Source organism: Cygnus olor, chromosome 1, assembly GCF_009769625.2.
Source record: "Cygnus olor isolate bCygOlo1 chromosome 1, bCygOlo1.pri.v2, whole genome shotgun sequence".
NCBI classification, from domain to species: Eukaryota; Metazoa; Chordata; class Aves; order Anseriformes; family Anatidae; genus Cygnus; species Cygnus olor.
Genome location: NC_049169.1, coordinates 32252458 through 32274035, shown reverse-complemented (window position 1 = coordinate 32274035; position 21578 = coordinate 32252458). Strand labels below are relative to the sequence as shown.

At 36.3% G+C, this 21578-nt stretch overlaps 1 protein-coding gene across 2 annotated transcripts in view; it reads left to right on the top strand.

Annotated features, from left to right (window-relative positions):
* ADAMTS20 (ADAM metallopeptidase with thrombospondin type 1 motif 20) overlaps window positions 1–21578 on the top strand; it is a 96535-nt gene that overhangs the window by 20389 nt on the left and 54568 nt on the right. For both annotated transcript variants that reach the window (XM_040551494.1, XM_040551486.1), the window contains exons 5-11: window positions 10052–10135; window positions 10836–10960; window positions 11840–11880; window positions 12181–12286; window positions 13336–13482; window positions 14128–14269; window positions 15505–15609. In XM_040551494.1, the coding sequence (XP_040407428.1) occupies window positions 10052–10135; window positions 10836–10960; window positions 11840–11880; window positions 12181–12286; window positions 13336–13482; window positions 14128–14269; window positions 15505–15609 (750 nt within the window). The remainder of the gene's footprint in view (window positions 1–10051; window positions 10136–10835; window positions 10961–11839; window positions 11881–12180; window positions 12287–13335; window positions 13483–14127; window positions 14270–15504; window positions 15610–21578) is intronic.

The window sequence follows — 21578 nt, the reverse complement described above, 5'->3', positions numbered from 1 at the left end:
CCTTACATAAATTAAACTTCTTTAGTAGATGAAAGCTGTATCTTTTTGTTGGGCTTGCAAATGAAGATACCTATGCTTAGGTTTCTGTGGAGGTATCTGGTTTAAATAAGAGAGCTCTTCGCTTGATCAGTTATAGACATCTACTTTTGGATAAACAGAATAGCTCAATAGTTTCCCTGGGGCTCAATTAATTGGCACTGGATACTTCTATGAAACAAATTAAGATGCCATAGGATATCCACCTTGGCCCCAGCTGCTGCTTCACAAAGGTGTGCAGGTCTCGTGTAGACTGTGTCATATGCGCTAGTTCTTTGTAGGGATGAAATATCTTAAAGCGTCTGAAATGACACTAGATACAGTATGCAGGCAACTGAACCGAGTTCTGTTCACTGTCATGACTAGATGATCAGCTGACAGAGGTGCTGTCACCTCTTACACAGGTGTAGGTATCAGAGTTTAGAAGTCTTAATGTGCCACATTGATTTTTACACGGAAAAACGTTATATAATTTTAAAAAATCGGGAGGGTGGGGGAAGGGGATTTTCAAAATGTAAAATCTGTTTTCTCCCTATTGTGCACCTTACAATGCAATTACAGTAGCACTATAATCTCTTGTTAAATGCTGCCTTCATCCTGTGCGGTTGCACACTTTATCTCTGTGTCTTACAAAGAAAATCGCATTTTTGAGGTATGACTAACATCTGTATCATACTTAAATATTATTTTTTTTTGTAGAGCTTCTTATATAACTTCAGAACTCTGCTATCATTGCACAATAGCAGAGTTGGATGGAATCTTTTTTGATCACTTTATAAGAAAAATTATGAAAATTAAATGTGTGCTGAATCTCATCTCAGGTTTTTGGTAATTCAGTATAGTCTTTGAGTTTTTATGCTAGCATTGAAGGTCTGAAAGGTCATGTCTGACCAAAAAAAATCACTGTTGGAAGGTGTTTTTTCCTTTTAAACTTACAGCACAAATTCAGTTTGAAAATCATTTAGAAACTATTGGTCCTGAAAATGTCGTTATTATAAAATGACTTTTTAATACAGAGTTGTACTACAAATCAAAATGAAGTGGTCCAAACATAATTTTAAAATAGAAGCTGTTTTTCTATAAAAACCTTACAGTTAGATGAAATGATACGTTTAATTTTTTTGTTGTTGTTTAGAGCAAACACAGTTCCTGTATCTGTAGACGTCATTCATTCAACTACTGTGCCTTATAATGTTTGTTTCCTGTGTCTCTTCACTCACATAATTGGACTTCTACTAACTAAATAGGGTATTCACTCTATAACTGCTTCTAAAGAGAGCCTATATAAGCTGTTTTTAAGATTAGCATTTAACATATACATGATGAATGAAAAAACACCAGTTCTTTGCTATAAATCTTGTGACTTCATTCTTGCATGCACCTGTCAATACTGTAGAACTAGGGCTTAGGTCATTTATTGCTGGCTTTGAGGTAATGGCACACAACAAAAAGGCACCTTTAATGTGAATTTAATATCTTTACTACAGTTTTCAGCAAAATGTATAATGAGCATCTTTTGGCAGCTATTAGTCCACGTGCATATCTGCTAGTTCTGAAGGTAATCTTGAAACAGAAGCTTGTTTAAACCTTTGCGTAGAAATACTTAGCTTTTATAAATGCAAAACTTCTTGGAAATACAAAATTGGATCCTAACTGTGGAAAATTTTTCTTCACAGTCGAGTTAATTTTTCCCCCCAAGAGTACATATTCCAGCTTAGTGTCCTCTACTTCTTTAAGCATTTCAAATAGTCATAGAACCACTGAGTAATATAAGTTGTAAGGGACCTCTGGAAGGTCATCTGGTCTAACCCTTTACACACATACATGTTGCTTTGTCAAACAAATCCAATATATGCATATGAAGATAGTATCTTCGCTATCTTTTCTTCCTTCTCATGCCCCAGCATGCTTATGCTTCAATAAGCTAGTAATAAATGTGGAGAATAGGAAAACAAGTAACTACTGCTCTTTGCTATGTAATCTATATCAGAATTCATCAGTTTGCAAGTGGGTATTTTCTTGATGCACAGCCTATTCCTGTTTGAAATAGAACCCTTATTAGTCTTATTTCATTACCCACAAAGGGAAGAAATGAAACTATTAAATTTTATCCTTTCTACCATTATACAGATAGTTTTGATTATTAAACTTAACTGGTACTTGTGTCTGGTCAAGCAACTTCTACTGTTACAGGAAATTGTCAGATTGCTGGCATTTTAAATGAATCAAGCATTATATTTTGCTCTTATCATTCTGAAACTCCTGAGGATATCCAGTTTTGGCTTGGATTTTAAAGAAACCTAAAGTTTAAGCATATAAATCCCATTAAATTTTAATGAAACTTAGATATCTAGTTCCTAGAAGAACCTTTGAGATCCTGGCCCATTTTTTTCTTTTTTTTTCCTTCTTATTTTAAATATCAACAAAACCAGAAGAGTAAACTTGCTGCTATAGGATATATATATATATATATATATTTTATGGGTGGAAAATAAGAACCAAAATGTACTGCTAAATATTTTTAGGGTTTTAAGTGTCTTGTCACTCATCCAATTCAACCTGAAAAGGCTTAACTCTCAGCATGCGAGTAATCCCATTGAACTGAAACTGGAATGCATTTAAACTGGAATGAGTATTCATAGTATTTACTCTGTCTTGGAAATGCTTTTTACTGCTGGTTGAAGGATGTATTTGAAAGTACAAAGAATAGCTTTGCCATGGAAAGGCTTAGGACTTTATCAAAATTTTTATATTGAAATACAATAAACAGTGGCATTATTTTAATGTGAAATGATTAATAAAAAAAATCTGCATTCACGTAACTCCCCATGTTCTTTCTTGTTCTTCTAAATGTTGCACCAACATAGTAGGTTCTGTCTTAGTAGATTTCGTGGCTGGAAGACTCTGTCTTAGGAATTTAGGTTGCAGCAGTTCAAAGTTCCTAACAGTAAAGTGAGATCTTAGAAGTTGAGATAATTCATTAAAATTCGTTAAAACCTTGGAGTTTACTATAAAAACACCAGAAAATTGTCACATCAGGTTCCATAATATATTTTGTGGCACTGTCTTTTTCTCCATCAGGCACCTTAGTACTGACCCATTTAAAGATATTTACAGTTTAAATAGTTATTTTGGAGACTTCTTAGTCTATTATTAGCCTGCTTGCAGCAAGACCTGTGTAATCTCTTGTCTTTCTGAAAAGAAAATGTGACATGTGAAACCACCTGGGGTACGGCTCTGTTGGCCAGCTCACGTTGTGGACTTGGCTGCTTGTCTGGTCATGAGTGCCAGGGCTGCAGTATGGCAGGAGGGCGGCCGCACATTCACGGAGAGGATTGAGACAGCGTCAGTTTAGCTCATTTAGCTTGCAGGGGGTTTGTGGAATCTTAAAATGGTATTATTCAATGGCAAAACAGTACCGTTATAAATTAGTATTAAACCCTGCTATTTCTGTTTTCATCAAGTTCCTGATGTGGACTGCACCTCTCTTTGTGCAGGGAGGCTTTTACTCTTCATTGTTTTGTTCTTTGATCTGAATAAATCTGAAAGATTACACAAACTGCCATTGATATACTACTGTCATTTTAGTAACATTTTATGCCTACTATAATTTACTAAGATGTAAAATGTAAGGCACTGAGTAACAGCTCTTAACAGCAAAAAATGAAAAATAAAAAAAATGCTTCTAGTTGTAGACTTGTTTATATATTTTTTTCCCTTCTGACAGCATAGTGGCAGCATATCATCAGCAGCATACACCCTGACACATTTTCTATGTGGAAAGAATCCATGCCTCAGCATGCTGCCCCCTTTCATTAAAAACCAGCTGAATGATTTTGTCCTAATATATACGGCATGAGTTTAAAGAATGTTTTTAGACTTTCATAGCAGTTCATGCTATGCAACTGTTAACATTTCAGCTTTCCATAACAGCATGGGAAAATATCCAGATGCAGGCTAGCATTTAGGAACAGCTAACGTTATTGAATCTAGCATATAGTCATAATTTTTAAAATAGGCAGTAGACTGAAATAAATTGTAGGTTAATCATATTACTTTTGTATGAGTTGGCATCTGAATGACAAAATACATTTTTGAGTTCAAAAACTTCTGATGAGTGTGTTTCTCTACTGCTGAAAGGCTGCTACTCTTGTATTTTACTCTTTCTTTTCACTCAGGTCAGTGTATTGCTATTAATGCTGCAGTAATGTTCAGTGCTTTACATTTCGCTTATCTTAAGATAAAGAGAGCCAGCACAAAGCCAGTTGTTCTTGCTTAAGCTCATTCCCATACAAACTGTATCTTGACATACAGATATCTCTCTCTATAAAAAAACACTTTTTGTTTTCTTGACTGACTACCCTTACAACTGTTCCAGCTCCAGGGTGCCTGTTACCAAATGCTGTAGTGCCTCATCGTGTAATGCTGTATCTTGAGGTCCATCGGGTAACACAGAGATGGAAATTCTGCAGCACTTAAGCAGGCACATACTGCCATCATTATAATTCACTGCTGTTAGTGCTCTTTCCTACTATTGTTAGCTAGTTCTGTTGTTGTTAATTAGATATTTAATAGTTAGGTTAGTACTAATCTGTGTTGTTCTCAGCAGGACAGTGTTCAAGGTCTATCCCGATGGTGAAGCCTTAGTTCTGTTTAATTATGACAAAAGCATTGCTATAAGCCACACAGGACTCATGTATAAGAAGCAGACATTTTCCAAACAATACCATTGTCTTTTTTTGTGTGTGTGTAAAGCTTCTAAGGGGTAGAAAAGTCTGGCCAAGGAACAAATAATTGTTCCCTGTGAAATGATCTTTTCAGGTAGTTTCTTTCAGATACTAAAAGGAAGGATGCTTTGACATCTGAGCCATGCGTGGTGCCATTTGATGTGATCTGATTATAGCCTTGGTGTCTGTTTTCATCAAAAGACTGTAGCTGGTGATGACTAAGTTACCGTTTGCCACGTTTCTGCAGCATTAAGGGGATATCTTTGCAACTGTCTTAGTCCCCAAATTACAGATAAGACAGTGCCCAGGCATTCCTGACAGGGTGACTCACCCTTTAAAAGGGATGTGTTCTTTCTGTTTGTCTCCATCGGAGCACAACAGGGAGTCTGCTGGAACCTCTGCTTGAATAACTCAGGGGATGGTAGATTGGAGAGGACGGTAGGAAATGGCAGGAAGGAATGGTTTCTCTGAGCTGTGTAGGTATATCTGTGCAAGTTTGCATGAGAAATCTCTACCAGTGTTAGGTCCTCCAAAGAAAACAACTTTGGATAGGAAAGGTGGATGGAACAGAATAGGAGTAACACTGGCAGAAATAACACAGCTTTTTCTTATTCTCTCTCAGTGAAGCAATAAATGCTGTGATGACTTCTTTATCTCATGACTTCAGACAATTCTGGGGTCTTACGAAATATATGGCAGAATCAGGATATGACAATGGAAGAGGTGAAGGAGAAATCTCCCAGGTCCTGGATATCTCACATCCTTTCAGCACCACAGTGATAAATAAGAGATTGTTGGAGCCTGCATAAGACATGTGAGCTAAGAGCTGATACCATGTTTCTTTCAAGTGATATGAATGTCTGTATTCTCCTGGTATCATGGTTGCGTGTAGCAGACAAGAAGAGAAAAAGAGGTCTTGTGATGCAGTATTCAGGGGAAAAAGATCTGAAGAAATTCAATTCTATTTAAATATTATCACTTCTTTTCCAGCCTCTAGAGGTACTTGCTCATGTTCTATCCCCTTTTCTGAACTTGACGGTTTGCAACAATTCACAGTTCCAGTGTAATGGACAACTACAACAGGGACAAAAAGAGAAACTAACCTCTGCTGTGACCATGTCGCTTCCAGTCACCTGGCAGCCACAGCTGAGGTGATGACATGATCTGACTTTAGTCTTTGGGAATTTCATGAAAATGAAAACCGTGATCCTTCCATTGAAGGATAACTACATTCATCTTGCTCTTTTTTTTTTTTTTTTTGGCCTTTCTTTGTTGTGTGGTCTGAGCCGCTGTTCAGTGATGTAGGTGTCCATATCAAGAGTCTGAAAAATCTCTTGAAAGTTATTTCCCTTTGTCTTGGCTGTTATCTCCTTCTTTTGTGAAGCCTGGATTTAGATCACTATAAAGCAAGTGGATCTGGAAATTGTGAAGAAATGGTGTGTTCTGTTAAATTCCTATCCCATTTCATCCTTTTTTATGAATGCTTCCAATAAGAAAGCATTGAAAGAGGTGTCCCTAGAATATGGGGGCCGGGAGCACTTATCCCTGTACTTCTTACCATAAAACAAGAAATAATATCATATTCCAGGACTTTGATATTCCTGCATTGATCTATCATTTCAAGTCTCAGCTGATAATTTTAGCCTGTATAGTTCCCTAGGTAAATCTTCTGAGATTGGTTTGTTGTTTTCAACTCAGAATTTTTCTTTTACCATGCGTTCAACCAGCTTGCAGGAAATATCGTACATTGCTGGTAGGAGCATCTCATTACCAGCACAGAGTCTTGCTCCTTGATCTTTCTAAAGCAGTGGTAGTAACAACTAAATTGTTGGAGGTCATGAAATCACCCATGAGACAGAGGATCCGTACTTTTGCTCGAGCATAGAGTTAATGAGAGCAGTGATTGCTTTTAAGTTTATTTAACAGGTGCTTATGTGCCTCCAGTACAAGAGAAAGTATGCTTCAGATTCTGGCAGGAACTGCTGGCCTCAGATATCTAAATGACAAGATTTCAGATCTCACCTGTGCTCTAAAGAGAGGTAGCCAGTAAGTAACTCAGATGTTGTATGGATATGTGGTTAAGGTCCTACAACAGATGCCTTTCAGGTGTACAATGAGATATTCTTTTCTCTCATACTTAGTCTGATCATACATCTTCTCTGAGGTATGAGCAATTTGCATTGCCTTTTGAAGAAGTGCTTTGCTCAGATGTTTTACACGGATGTTGTGTCAACAGGCAGACAGGAAGGCACCTGGCTGGGTTTTGTGCTGGTTTCTTTGCATCTGTTGTTTTCAGATTTTGCTAGCAGATAACCTCAACAAACACCAGTTATACAACAGTAACAGATTTTTCAGAAACCTGTTACTGTATCTGAGGAAGGATCCATCGACTACAATAAGAAACAAGAACAAGAAATGCCAAGTTTTAATCCCAAGAAAGCTCCAGCTTGGGCTCTTTGTTCAAATCCTTCTTGTCACCCAGGACCAAAAATGAGTCTTCCTCTCACATACTATAGTACTGGAGGCCTTTATGAAACTGAAGGGTAATGCTGCACTGAAAATTATGATAGTCCCAGTTTAGGCACTTGTGATATTATTTCTCGTCAGCTGAACTTAGTTAAACCCCACCCAACCTAAATCACTTTGACTGTTGTAATGGAAATATATTCTTGTAGAACCGGACAAATCCTGTATCATTAGTTGTTCAATGTATCTAGTGTCACTTTACTCTTTACTTGATAGCTCTTGACAGCCAGTGAAATAGAGCTGTTCCCTGAATTTCAGAGCATTCTGTTCCAAACCAAGGCATTCTTAACTAGACGCATTTACCTACTTAATTGAAAGATGTTTACCACATTTCTATAGCAATACCAGTTTCAGCATTGTACTCGAGGCATAAAACAGTCTGGCTTTGTTACCTGTTCTATAAAAGATCTTTCTATTAACATTGTATGTGTATGGTGTTCTTGTATAGGTTTGTGCTGTAACAAATTCTCTGATTATGGTGTAAGTAGCTCTTATATCAGTTTAAGTGATAGGAGAGTCAATCCTCAGGACAATTTTCTCCTTCTAGAGTGCATTATAAGCCAAAGACCCTTGCAGGTCTCGTCTCAGATTCCTCTCTGACATGATTTTGGAATGCTGTATCAACCATTTTTCTGTTTCTTCTTTGCAGAAGAGAAGTAAAACTTGAAAGAGTTGGGCTAGAATTAATCTCATACATCTGTTAGTTAGACATCTAGTCTCCTTCCATTGTTAAGTGGATGAAGAAATGAAATAATTTATTGTACTGTTTTGTTTGGAAATACATATATCTAAATATGTATCTTCAGATAGGCATGTCTAGATGACAGTTCGTCTGTTCTTCTTCTCCATTAACTGTCGAACGAGGCTAGGCAGATAGCTTAATGTTTGTTAAATGAGATGAATGTGGTAATGGTGTTAGGTTATTTTAAGAGACAATTGATTCAGAAATGTACCTAGGCCGTTTGTGATCATTCACAAGAAGGATAAATACATAGAAATATCCTCACTAGGTTTATTGAAGTGGATCTCAAACTATATAAAAAAAAAAGAACAAAAAGCATTTGAGGCTGATAATTTGTGGTAGTTCAAAGGTAGTTTTGGTAGTAGTTAAATGGTAGTTTATTCCATTCAAACTCAGGTAACATCCTCCGCATACATTCTTATTTTTAAATCTATAGTGCCTGAGCTCTGCCTGTACAGGCACCTGTTCTTTCATAAAGGTCTTCTGCATGTTTCTATTCCTAATTGAACCGTTCAGCGTGTGCTCGAGAGATGCTCCAGGGAATAATTGGACACTTGCTGGTTAGTAACCAAGGATGCAGTCCATATGGAAGGAAACAGACAGATAGCTGGGCTTCTCTGAAATATGTTTTCCACATGGATTACAAAACTCAGCCTCCTTCCCTGCTATTATAGAGTCCTCTATATCCGGCTTGTGTGCCAACAAAGGCACGAAGGACAGTGCTGCACATTGTACTCGATCCAGTGTACAGAAAGGGATGGTATGAGTCATGGGGAGCCAGGGCTCTGTCAGTGCCAACTTTTAGCAGAATTACTTGGTCTCAGGTATGTAGGATTCACCGAGAGCAAGGTTGTGATTTTGCAAGCTGTTTGAGCCAGTTCAAGCGTAGGCTACTGTTGAAAGAAGTCTATTCTTCTGCACCGTTCCCTCCATCAGCACTTGTCTTGGAGAGGCTGCACCAGGAATGAGATCATGGTAATCAACATGACATGACAGAAGAAAAAGAAAAGAAAAAAATACTGTTTTCAGCTACATCAGTTCCTTGATCCTGTTCCTTTTGTGGCCTTGCAGCCTTAGCACAAGCCAGAGGGGTGGAAGGTCAGGGCTTCTGTGTTTGATGGCAGCTTTCATTTAGATAATGCTGTTATTCGACAGCTGCTATCAGCCAAATGGTGGAATCCATATGGATGGGGTGTCTCAAGCAGTTGTTGAGAGTGAATCAAGATTTTTACTGCCTTTATGAAGAATAACTTCCCAAATGGTTTAATTTGGTGTATGGAAATGGCTTACAGTTTTCACTCTCTGGGACAATATTATACAGAAAAATACCTGTTGGTTATGTAAATACAAATAAATGAATGAGTAAAGAAACCTTTGTGCACTGTGTCATGTATGTTTTCAGTGCAGGCTTACAACTCAGTCCTGCCTCTATGAAAAGTAGAGGCAAAAATGTGTTGGTTCAAAGTTGCTTTCTGAAGCCCTCTAATATTTTGGTATTAATTATACAAATGATCTGTGTAAACCAGCTTATATCTATCGTGGTCCCAGTGACATTACTCTTTTTCTGTCTTTGATATTTTATCAATAAACTACAGGTCTTCCAGTGTATAATAGGTGTACTTGCTACAGTAAGCTTACCAACATACTATCTAAGTGTTTGGAAATGAGAATGAAATTATAACTCTTTGGATATTTTAAAAATGCATTTGTAGCATTTAGGAAAACTTTTGTAGGATAATTACCTTCTATGTGGAGAGTAGTACTGGAAAACATCATGCATGCGTATTCTGACCTTCATTTGTGTAGTAAATGTGAGTTGTTTTGAGGTAGCATCTTAGTTTAAAGCTGGGCAGCTACTTCAGGTTCATTACCAAACCCTTGGGTAGAAAGGTACAGAAGGATGCCTGAGACATCTGTTGTATAGAAACTAGTTATTCTTTGATAACTTGTTTGCATGTCAGAATGATATGATTTGTCAAATGAGTTTAATATCTTGATCTTCTGACTTCTTCCTCTTTAGGTTGCAGCAATCTATAAAGATTCAAGCATTGGAAATCTTATAAATATCGTTATTGTAAAGTTAATTGTAATCCACAATGAACAGGTAGGAAAAATAAAAAATAAAAATATTTCTAATAGAATAAAAAATATCCAAATTTGCATTATAATTCCAAACTTTAAAGTATTTTAAATACTTTTTTTTTTAATTTAACTGTATAATTTTATTCTAGAAAAGGAGAATAAATATTAAATGCTCTCATAGCACAGTGCATATTTAATGAATGTATACAGAGGTTAACTGCAGAGCCTTTATTTGATGTGTGTTTTTCACCATCTGTCTATAAGCACCTCCTGATGACTTAAATGGGCTTAAATCAGATACTGTATGAAAGGTTTTGACATAACTATTCATGCAAATGCAACTGGGAAAGGGCAACTTTTAGAGGGTTTTGACTGCAAGTTTTCAGCACCGACAGCTGTAATATTTTAAATTGTAAGAAATACATATTTTTCAGGTATATGTTTTTTATATTTATTTATTATAAATGTCTGCTACCCTATTTTTCTGTATCTAACACAGGATACATTAAGAAAAGGGTCTCATGACTGGTGACTTTTAGCTAAATTAAGATCCTGATTCTGCAAACAAATCTGTGTGGGTGAGCTCCTGTGTGGAGTCCAGCTCAGGACTCCTTTCCACTCACAGTCATTGTTTTGAAGATTAGGGGCACAAACGACAAAATAATAATTGCAAGCATGTGAGTCTTACAACCCTTTTTATTTCTTGGACGTTTCTTGCTTAGGAAGGACCAGCTATCACTTTCAATGCAGCTACCACGCTTCGTAATTTTTGCTTATGGCAGCAAGCACAAAACATTTTGGATGATGCTCACCCTTCTCATCACGATACTGCTGTTCTTATCACTAGGTATGGTATCTGAAATAGCCAGAATTACTCAGCTAGGTGAGACAAATGCTTCAGTTTCTTTCTTACATCATCATTTTTAACTGTCCCACAGACACTGTTAGTAGTTAATTGGAGTCAGTAAAGAATATCTTGCATTTCCCTAACCACAGATCATCAATACGTGAGCAATTAGACTTGCAGTGCTGTGTTGGTAATTAAGCATTTGATCAAGCTTATGTTAAAGATAACAGAAATTATTTTGACCTGAAATTGTTACAAGGAAATGAGTTCTTCAACCATTCAGCGCGTAAGTTGCATATAATGGAATCAGCTAAAGGATGCAGTGATGCAACTCTTTATAGTCAGGGCATAATTAGAACCGCCAAAAGCTTACAAACGGAAAATGTTAAAATATTAGTGTTGTACACTGATTTCCTCAGTGGAGGTTCTGACATTCATTCACTGAAGTATATTCTCTCTTTTTTTCCTTTTCATTAATTTTTTACCTGTTGTTCAAATTGGACTCACTCCAGCACTTAAAAGTGTTTGATATATGTCCTGAAATATGTTGTTATTTTGACATCTGCTCCACTATGTAAGGTATTTTCAAGTAGACTGGAATCTGCACATTTTCAGCAGCATTTTATACGTGTGAACATAGTAGAGAAATAGCATAGTACATCAATTTTTATTCTAGATAGCAAATAATACAGTGGGTGTTGTGTCGTGAATATAAATTACTACTTTCACAAGAATACAAATTGTTTGAATGGACTGCAAGATTAAAAATTGAAAATTGAGATTATAAACTGCTGTAACTAATGTAGCAACAGTGAAATACTTTACATTGAAGTACTTTTTATTTGCTCCAGTAATTTCAAATAAATCTTTTCTTTCAAGGGAAGATATCTGCAGAGCTAGAGAGAAGTGTGATACTCTAGGTGAGTTATTCTTTTTTAATCAGTATGATCTTACAAGAGAAAATCTGTAAGAGAATTTTACTGTAGGAGATAAACAGGGAAAAAAAAAAACAGAAAATAGATGTAAAATTTAATTGAGAGACAAAAAAAAAAAGTAATCTTTTCAATACTGTGATCTCAGGTGGAAGTTGGTTTAATGTAAATTTGGTTGCATAGTTCATGCATGACTTTCAAGTCTTGTGCTTTAGCATTCATTTATAGAGTCATTCCTATGTGAAAACTTGTTCTATTAAGCTTTTATATAAGAATTCAATTTTGCAGGTTTGGCAGAGCTAGGTACAATGTGTGACCCACTACGCAGCTGTTCTATAAGTGAAGAAAATGGACTAAGTGCTGCTTTTACTATAGCACATGAACTTGGACATGTGTAAGTACTTATTTCCCAGCGGGTAATTTTTTTTATTTCCTTTTGAATACTACCAGTTTCCAGTGATGGGCTCTACTTTTCCAAGAGTGAGCAGTCTGCTACATCCTTTTAGAGCAGTCACTGTTCTTGCCCCTTGCAAAGTCAGGTCTGCCAGCCACCTAGAGGTAGAGAATCCACGAGGTTTATAACCTGGCCACTTGCTAAATCTGGATGATTGGAGATACTGGCCATACAGACATCTTCTGTCCTTTTGTCATATCAGCTGGTTGGGACACTGGAACAGGTATCGTAGATGTGAAACGTGGTCCTGTTAATTCCACTTGCATTCTAGCCCCAATAGTAATTTAAGGAAAGACATTTGTTAATATAACGCAGAAATATTCTTCCTTCTCTTTGATCCTTTTAGAATACAATAGAGTAACACAAAGAGAAATACTTTACATAGAAAAATAAGAGATGACAGCATTTTGTTTTATGAAGCGTACCTCATCAATGATGGCAGAAGGGTGCTATACTCTAGCTCCATGAGGTGGAGGTAACCACAGCGTAGGTAACAAGGGCATTTCAGAGCTCAGTAGCTAGCTAGTTGATTTTCATAATCCTGGAAGTTCACTTATAGACATGCCATTTATCATCTTATTTAAACTTAATTACAAAGTATGGTGAAGTATTAGTTGCATAAATATGACGTTGGTGTGCTCTGCAGTTTGTTATTGAACAGTAAGAGTTACGATGTGAATGTTGGGGTAATCTGTTATGGCCAGTCTGGATATGACCTGTATATTCAGTTCAGTAGATGGGTTGGTTATTTAAAATGTCATGCTCCCAAAACACTGGGATTTTTCTGGTGAACTAAAGAATTACGCAATTGTAAAATTCTTACTGGGTTCAGCATTATTGCCATAATGTCAGATAGCCATAATAAGGGAGACCCATTACTATGCTAAGGCGTTTTCAAACTCAAAACTGGAGCTTTTGCTGCTACGAGAGAAGTGTTTCAGTTAATTATTGCTGAATTTGTTTTGGAGTTTGTATGTTTTGCTTTTTAGATTCAATGTGCCACATGATGACAGTTTTAAATGTAAAGAAGCTGGAATTAAACATCAATACCATGTGATGGCTCCGACTTTAAATTACCATACAAGTCCATGGACGTGGTCAAAATGCAGTCAAAAATACATCACAGAATTTCTTGAGTAAGTACCAGTATAAATGCTGTGCACTTTTTTTTTTTCTGTTTTGTGTCAATCTGAAAAGCATTTTAAAAGTATTGCTGAAGTACCACTTCTGTGTTGTTGTTGGCTTTAACAACTGACTTGTAGGGCCTCAGTCCTCCAGAAATGACAAGCATTTAACTCTTTGGATGATGATTAGTTCCGTGGCTTCAGTAAAGTTACCCTCAAAATGTAAAGCTAAGAGCACTTTTTTTATATATTTTTTTAATATCATGGCCTTGGTTATTGAAAAAGTCTTTAGTATGATTTTAATAGTCAGGCACACTTTATTTTAGGGAGTTTTTATTTCAAAAAATGTTAGGTATAATTTTAGTCAGTAACATTTTTTCTTGTCAGATTGTAAAAATGAGAAATGACAGTCAGAAAAATGACAGTCAGAAAACAAAGACCCTAAGCTGTGTTTGGTAGATATATAATCCAGTAAAGAAAAATCAAGTGACCTAGTTTATTTTATTAATTACAATTAATTAATTTCTTTATATAGTCAGGTGTGCGTGCAAACCCATAATTGCATTGAGATATGCACCTGTAAGCGTTGTGTAAATATGCTCCCAATGAATTAATTAGGAATGATTAACTCACATTTTGTTCCTGTTTGTACGACAGTACTGGTTATGGTGAATGTCTTCTAGACAAACCTAGTGGAAGAATATATGATCTTTCCTCTCAGCTGCCTGGATCAATGTATGATGTCAATAAGCAGTGTGAGCTTATGTTTGGTCTTGGGTCACAAGTCTGCCCCTATCTGGTGAGTGAACTATGCAGAGACTCATTCTTAATAGGTACTGAAAACTGCTGAGGGGTAGGCTTAAAAATGAAATCTCAGTCACTCCATTTTTGGAATAATTTTATCCTTAAATATGTCAAAGTGCAGATTCTATACTGCTGAAGGGAAATCGTTCAGTGGAAAGCGTTTTCACATTGCAACCACTATATTACGTTAACAGCTTTCTTACCTGATTTAAGTACTTTTACAAATTTATAACTTTAAAATTTATCTATTAATTGAAATATTTTCTCCCAATGTTTGGTCCAAAGTACAGATTTCCTATACTTTGTCAAGTATTTCCATACATGTTAGAGTGTACATTTGATGTACTTAACCAAAAATTCGTTAATGCAAAATTGGCATCTGGAAGGCAAATAATAATATAAGGACTTGAGTAGATAAAGATTGAAACTTTAGTTGCATTTTGAAAACTTAATGTGGCCTGTTTGCCAGTACAATATATAATGACAAGTATAGTGTTATGGCTTCATTCGTTTCTGTCAAGATGTCACACAGAGATTTTGGACCAACTTGTTGAATACCTGTACTTGTATTGCATGGCTTGTTGGAGCTGTTTAGAGGAGACAATTTAAGATCAGATTCAGACTGAATTAAGTGGAGCTGTTGTTGAGGTAAAGTACTGTTTAGGAAGAGTCAGGCTTTATGGGAATATTATAGAACAGTAAAGAGGAATTCAAAGACCTAGGGATGATTACTGAAGACTGCTTTGTAAATTTAGTAAACCGTAAATGGTATTTGTCCATTAAGAGTCTTTTTAACAATCTGAAAAGAAGGTTTTCTTCTTAATATTCTGGCCAGCGACTTTTTAAAAATAATTCCAATAATGTCTTTATCTGGACATTATTCTCAAACTGTGCTGCATAGTATTACCCATAATCTCATACATGTTTTTTTTAATTAAATCATCTAATGAATTAGAAAATAGTCATCTATTCTTTCTGATCATGTCTGTTTTAAATATTCCACATTCCTGCCTAGTGTTATACAAAATCAATTTTTTTGGGGGGGGGGTGAGGAGGGGGGGGGGTGAGGGAAGAGTTGTGTGTGAAAACTAATAGTACTAATAGCAAAAATTAAACCCATATTTTATGAGAAAAACAGTGCAAATATCCCAACTGATATCTGAAGTGGTATTACAGGCACAAAAAAGGTAATCTTTTTCTTTTTTCTTTCTTTTTTTTTTTGTTTTTAAGAAACAGTGCAAACGCTTATGGTGCACAAGTACGGAAGGAGTTCACAAGGGATGTCGTACTCAGCACATGCCTTTGGCTGATGGAACGGTTTGTGGTGTGGGAATGGTAAGCCTTTGTTTTTCAGATCTTACATATGGCAAAGTCATTGGTGGAAACCAAACATCCCAAAAGCATGTTCCCCCAATTTCTCTAGTTGAGGCTGTTTCACTGAACCAGAACTAATTAAGTATGAGTGACTTAGGTATAGGAGTACACTTTTTTGGAAAAAGAGTTTGTATTAGACTCCTGGCTTTAGTAGATATTTGTGTATTATGTTTGTTTCAGACAAAATGTGAAAGCACGTATCAGTACCTTTTCATCTATTCCAGTAAGTACCTAAACAACACAACTCACACTCATATTCTGCTTTGCCTACTGTAACATAATTCAAGATACTTAGATCTGTTCAGGGCTAAAAACCAGAACTTCTCATCCATTTACACCATAAAGTGTTTTATTCGGCCTGGCTGTGTGAGGGACAGATTGAATTTTTTGAGACATAAAAAGGAAGAAATGGAAGCTGGACTTCCTATATATACTCGGCTTGTTGGTTTATTTCATAGAGAGTGTTTAGAGGATGAGACAGCAGCTCACTACTTCCTTATCTGGCAGGTGTGGTTTTGGTGTTTTTTTTGTTTGTTTGTTTTGTTTTGTTTTTTTTGAATGCCAATCTTGATCTGTATCCTCTGAGAACATAGCCTGTCTTGTTCTTGGCAGGGGGGTCATGAATAGCTAGTTACTAGATATAGTCAAGGCACTTAAAATACCATGATAGAAACAGAAGTACTGGTGGATGGTAGTCGAATCCAGTGTTAACAGTGAGGATTTGAGGGTCTTAGTTTTGGATTTGCATGTAGCTTGGGACGTGAACAGAAATAAGATGCTTGAGTTCTTTGCTGATCTAGTCTTCGGCTTCTCCCTGTCTCAGTTCACTACCAGCAAACAGAAATGTTTTCTCACCCATTGAGGGACTGTGAAAATAAATATTTAAATATTTCAGAGATTTTGACGTGCTCAGATATGACAGTGTTTATCTTAAGTCTGGCAGGTTTATTATGCTGAGCTGTTTGTAATAGTAGTGTGCTTCGCCAGCTTCAGGGGCTGTGAGAGCAACGTTAATTTTTATTTTTTAATAATTTTATACATTCAAAGATGTTTTTTAAAATTCTGGTCTAATTTCTATGTGTAATAAGCTATATTTAACTCAGTTATTACTAAATTTTCCCCGATAACTTTTAATCTTTAAAGATTGCTTTTTTATTTGTTTGTTTTTTCTGTATTTGATAAGACATAAAAAGTGAGAAATTTGAAAATACTGTCCTAATGGTTAACAATTTAGTGGGTAAACTGTCTCAGAAATTTCTTCTCTCTTGCAAAATTAGGAAAAGATATTTGAAGGTTGCAATGGAAGCTTTGCTTGTTTACATCTGATGATATGATATATAACATTAAATCCATTTTTCAATCTGTGATTGATCAGAAAGGAAGTTCATAATTTATATAAACTTCATACGTAACATTTAATTCAATTGGCTCTAATTCGCCAACATCAGAGCGCTTCTTTTATATAAGAATACAAAAACCTGTTTTATGCAATTACTGCAGTGAAACCAAACAGTTTTCTCTAGGAAGTGAAGAGCTAATTACAGTCATTACCTCTGAAAGATGTAAGAAAGAGCAGCAATTAATCTGACAAATTGCCATCTGTTTCTATCTAAGGGACAGTTCCTTTCAAGCTCAGTGGGTGAGTTTCTTTTGATTTTAGTGAGATTAAGGCATGGTGACTAGTAATTGTAACTAGTATTTGCGAGCATGCTGAATACATTTATATTTGGTGCTTGTAGCATTTTTGCTGTGATAAATACAAAAAGATCTATTTAAGGCATTTGCAGTTTATGTTATTTGCAGTTTATTTTATTTGCATTTTAAGCTTAGATTTGACACATGAGTTCACTCTCACAGTAATCTTTTGTTTTTCTTCAATTTGTGTGTCTGATTAGTGGATCTTGCTTTATGGAGTGCTCTATAACAGTCTGTACTTTGTCTGTACTTTCCCAAAATATAAGAAGGTATAAATTTAATATTATCAGAGACTCTCAAGAGAATGAGCAAACTGCTCTTTCTGAGCTCAGTGGAATATCTTCTTGTCATATGCAACCTGTCAGCATGCAAGCTCTTTGAAAGAGATTTTTTTAGTACGTACACTCATCTGTAGAGCTCAGTGACTTCTTAATCTATGTAGTATCGGTAATAGGTATGGGTAAGATTTTCTTGTACAACTAAAGAGAAAACTCAGCCTAACTTACTTCAGGGTCTTAGTAGAGAATAAATAAAATATTTTCTTGGGAATTTGGGAGATTCCTGTATTAATTCTATAGTTTTAATATTATTAATTATCTAGAATTAATATTACAAAAATAGAAACCATTTACTACAATCTGCTGTCTAGTAAAACTCATTCGATTTGATCAAACTGTACTTTGTTCATCCTAGAGTTATATGCAAAAATGAATTGTTCTTACTTGCTGGGCTTCTACCGAAGGTAGAAAATTTTTCTCCTTCTCCTCCTCTTTCTATACATTCTCATTACTCAGATTTGACAGCAGCCTGTATGTAGCCATTCTGCTGTCTCTGAGAACAGTTTCTCATTCCGTTGATACTCGTGTTGTTACATCACTTCAGGTGCTTTTTGTTTGCTTTTTTGACTTCACAGAGATCCATAAGAAGTCTAAGCTTCTGCCAGGTCTTCTAACATCACACAGAACTTCCCTGAAGCAGATGATGCAGTCTTTAAATTCTTTGGCCTAATTGGTATTTCAAAGAGAAAATAAGTGTAAATGTATCTTGACATGCTTTATGTGAACATTTACTAATTTTGCAGTGGTGAATTTCTGCAGACCATGGGAATACAGTAGTCATTGCTTGAAAATGTTTCTGGTGTTTTTTTTGTGAGAGACATCCAAAGGTATTCATTCCTGGATTGTCTTCCTAAAGGCAATAATATATATAACCATAACATATAGTTATTACTTAAATTTTGTTTTTAGTTAAATGTTATTTTTATTGTGTATTGAGGCACAATGATATGAAAAATATTATATGGTTAGTGCTTTTTTGTCTTGTCTCTGTAATCAGAGTTACCATGGGAATATCTTTGGAATTAAGAAGTATGCTGTATGATTAGTCTGAGGTAGGCTGCTCACTGGATGCCACAATGAATTTAGTATATCACAGAATCACAGAATTGTTTGTCTGAGAGGATGTTCTTATTTTCATCCTTGCTCATTGCTCATGCTCATTCATGCTGAATCTGTGTAACTTCTAAGGTTCATACTCTTTTTCCATTTCTATGTAATTTGAGTCTACTTTAAGAGTGCTTATACTCAGACTTCTGCTATAGGTCAGATGCTGTATAGTGAACAGATACTATGCTTCTGCATTGCCTTTAGTGTTTATCTGTTTTGTGCCACCAGGTATGCCCATTTTCCTTTCACGCATTCAGCCCACTACGGCTTTCTCTTCCTGTTCTATCCACTGGCTTAGTCATTCTCAGAGTTCTGTCTGGATATCAGGAGTGAAAAAATCATATTTTTTAAGCAAAAAATTAAACAGAGCACTATAGCTGGATATTTGGAAAGCAAAATACAAACTATAATGTCCACTTCTGCAACACTTTGTCGTTTTCATGTCCCCCTCATACTTTTCTGTTCTGTTGAATCGTCTTCTTTCCTTTTAGAACTTTCCTTTTAGAAGCATCAGCAGCTACCAGCAACATCTCTGGAAACATGTTGGTGTTCCAAAGCAGATGAACTATTTTTTCCGAGCCTTCTTTTCTGTACGGCTACACAAGACTCAGATTCATGAAGTTATGTCCTCTCACACTGATTGTCAGTGTTTCAATCTTTGCCCCAAGGTCTTCAAAAGCCATGGCGGTAGCTCTGGAGAATGCAGGCAGCAAGAGTGAACTTGGAGTCCTTTTCCTGTTGAACCATACCAAGCTCTGTATGAAGTCCTTGATTTCTGAAGAGCTCTGGTGCTGTTCCGTGTCCATCTGTCACTCTTCTTGATTCAGTCAAAGTCGATCTAGCCTGACAACACTTTTTTTTTTTTTTTTTTCCTAAACTTTCTTTCCTGGAAACTTAGAAAGCACAATAAGCTATGAGATACCCTGGAAGTACCTGAAATCAGTTTATCCTATCATAGTTTAATCCATAAGTATGCGTCAAGCTACTTATTGCAGGCAATTGAGAACTATGAATATGGGTACCTGTGGGTTCATTGATCCCAAACTTGAACCATTAACCCTCCCTCTCCTATCTGCAGATATAATAATTACATGTGGATTTGAGTCAGAATTACTGCCTTTTTGACAGAAAAGCTACTCTTGACCCTAGCTAAAGCAGAGTTGCCAATTGCTGTAATCAGTATGTTTGGAATTACAAGTGATAGCCATTTCACATGATGCATGCATTATATTTGCCATAACAAATTTAGGAAAAAAATGCTAGTGATTATATTTAAGTTTATGAGAGTTCTGTGTATCATAGCGTTCTCAGTGAAGCAGTGATTCAAGGAAGCAAAGAGGAACATCTGGAATGCGTCTGGTGCCTGAGTTTTCTACTGTGACTTCATCATGTTGCTTCTGTAGGAATGTAGCAAAATAATAGCTGAGACAAGTTTGTTGAATAAGCTATTAAAATCCCAGATGTGAACATGTGCTTTGCATTTTTATGGATCAAAATAATGCTGTTGTGGGTATATAATTTCGTTTTACAACTCTGTCTTTTTCTGAACTCTCCCTTCAAGTTATTGTAAATGTTTTTGTGGATGGGAGAAGGATGTAAACTCTAGGTCCTAGTCACGTATTTGGATGGGGTATTTCTTTTGTGAAGTGGAGCTTAGAATTCTCAGACTATAGGAATCCTCAGCCTGTATATGAAAAATTATTTCATAAGATGTTAATGACAATTATTGGAAAGGCAAGATCTTAATGTTTCTTCATGTTTACCTTGCTCTTTCATATAGTGTAGCCATATCTTTTATGTTAGTAGTTGCTTTAACTCCTAAAGGTACTAGAAGGTTGAGGTACAGAGGTACCCTAAAGGCATCTAGGAAAAAGTAATAAAAGGTAGCAGTAAGCACTGCAGTGATATGCAGATACCCACTGGAAGCATGGTGTCTTTTTGGAGTTAAGTTATAACATTAGTGTGAGCATTAAGTGAGCAATCTGGCCAGTTTGCTGAATCATTTAAATAGTAATTTAGCAAGATAGGTCTAGCTTTTGTTCTGTTTTTGTTTTGTGCTGGAAGTCATCTTCAGTGGTAACATTCTTAGTTAGAGGAGGGCATTCAGGGCTTAAAAGACATGGCCAATGCTCAAGAGTCAATGCAACCAAGAACTGTGCAGGCAATCTGGCAATTTATTTGCAATATTTGGCAATTTAATCCAATTTTATTGCCAAATTGGATTAAGAGTTCAGGCATTATTCAGAACGGATAATCTGATTCTATAACAAATTCCTGTTTGGAGAGTAAGGCCCTGGTCCTCATGGGGTGCTTCAGCTGATATTCAACTGATATAGCTGGAGGGACAACATAGCACAGCATAAGTAATCCAGGAGGTTTCTGGCATGCATTGATGATAACTTCCTTCTCCAAGTGACAGAGAAGCCAGTAAGGAGAGGTGTGCTGGTGGACCTCATGCTCATCAACTATGAAGGGTTTGTTGGGAATGGGAAGGTCAAAGGCAGCTGTGGCTGCAGTGACCCTGAGATGGTGGAATTCAGGATCCTGATGGCAGGGAGGAGGCTGAATAGCAAGTTTACAACCACAGACTTCAGGAGAACAGGCTTTGGCTTCTTCAAGGATCTGCTTGGTGGAGTACCATGGGATAAGGCTCTAGAAGGAAGAGGAACCCAAGAAAGCTGGTTAATATTCAAGAATCACCTTCTCCTAGCTGAAGAGAAGTCCATCCTAAAGAATAGGAAGTCATGCAGAAATGCCAGGGGGCTTGCATAGATGAACAAGGAGATCCTG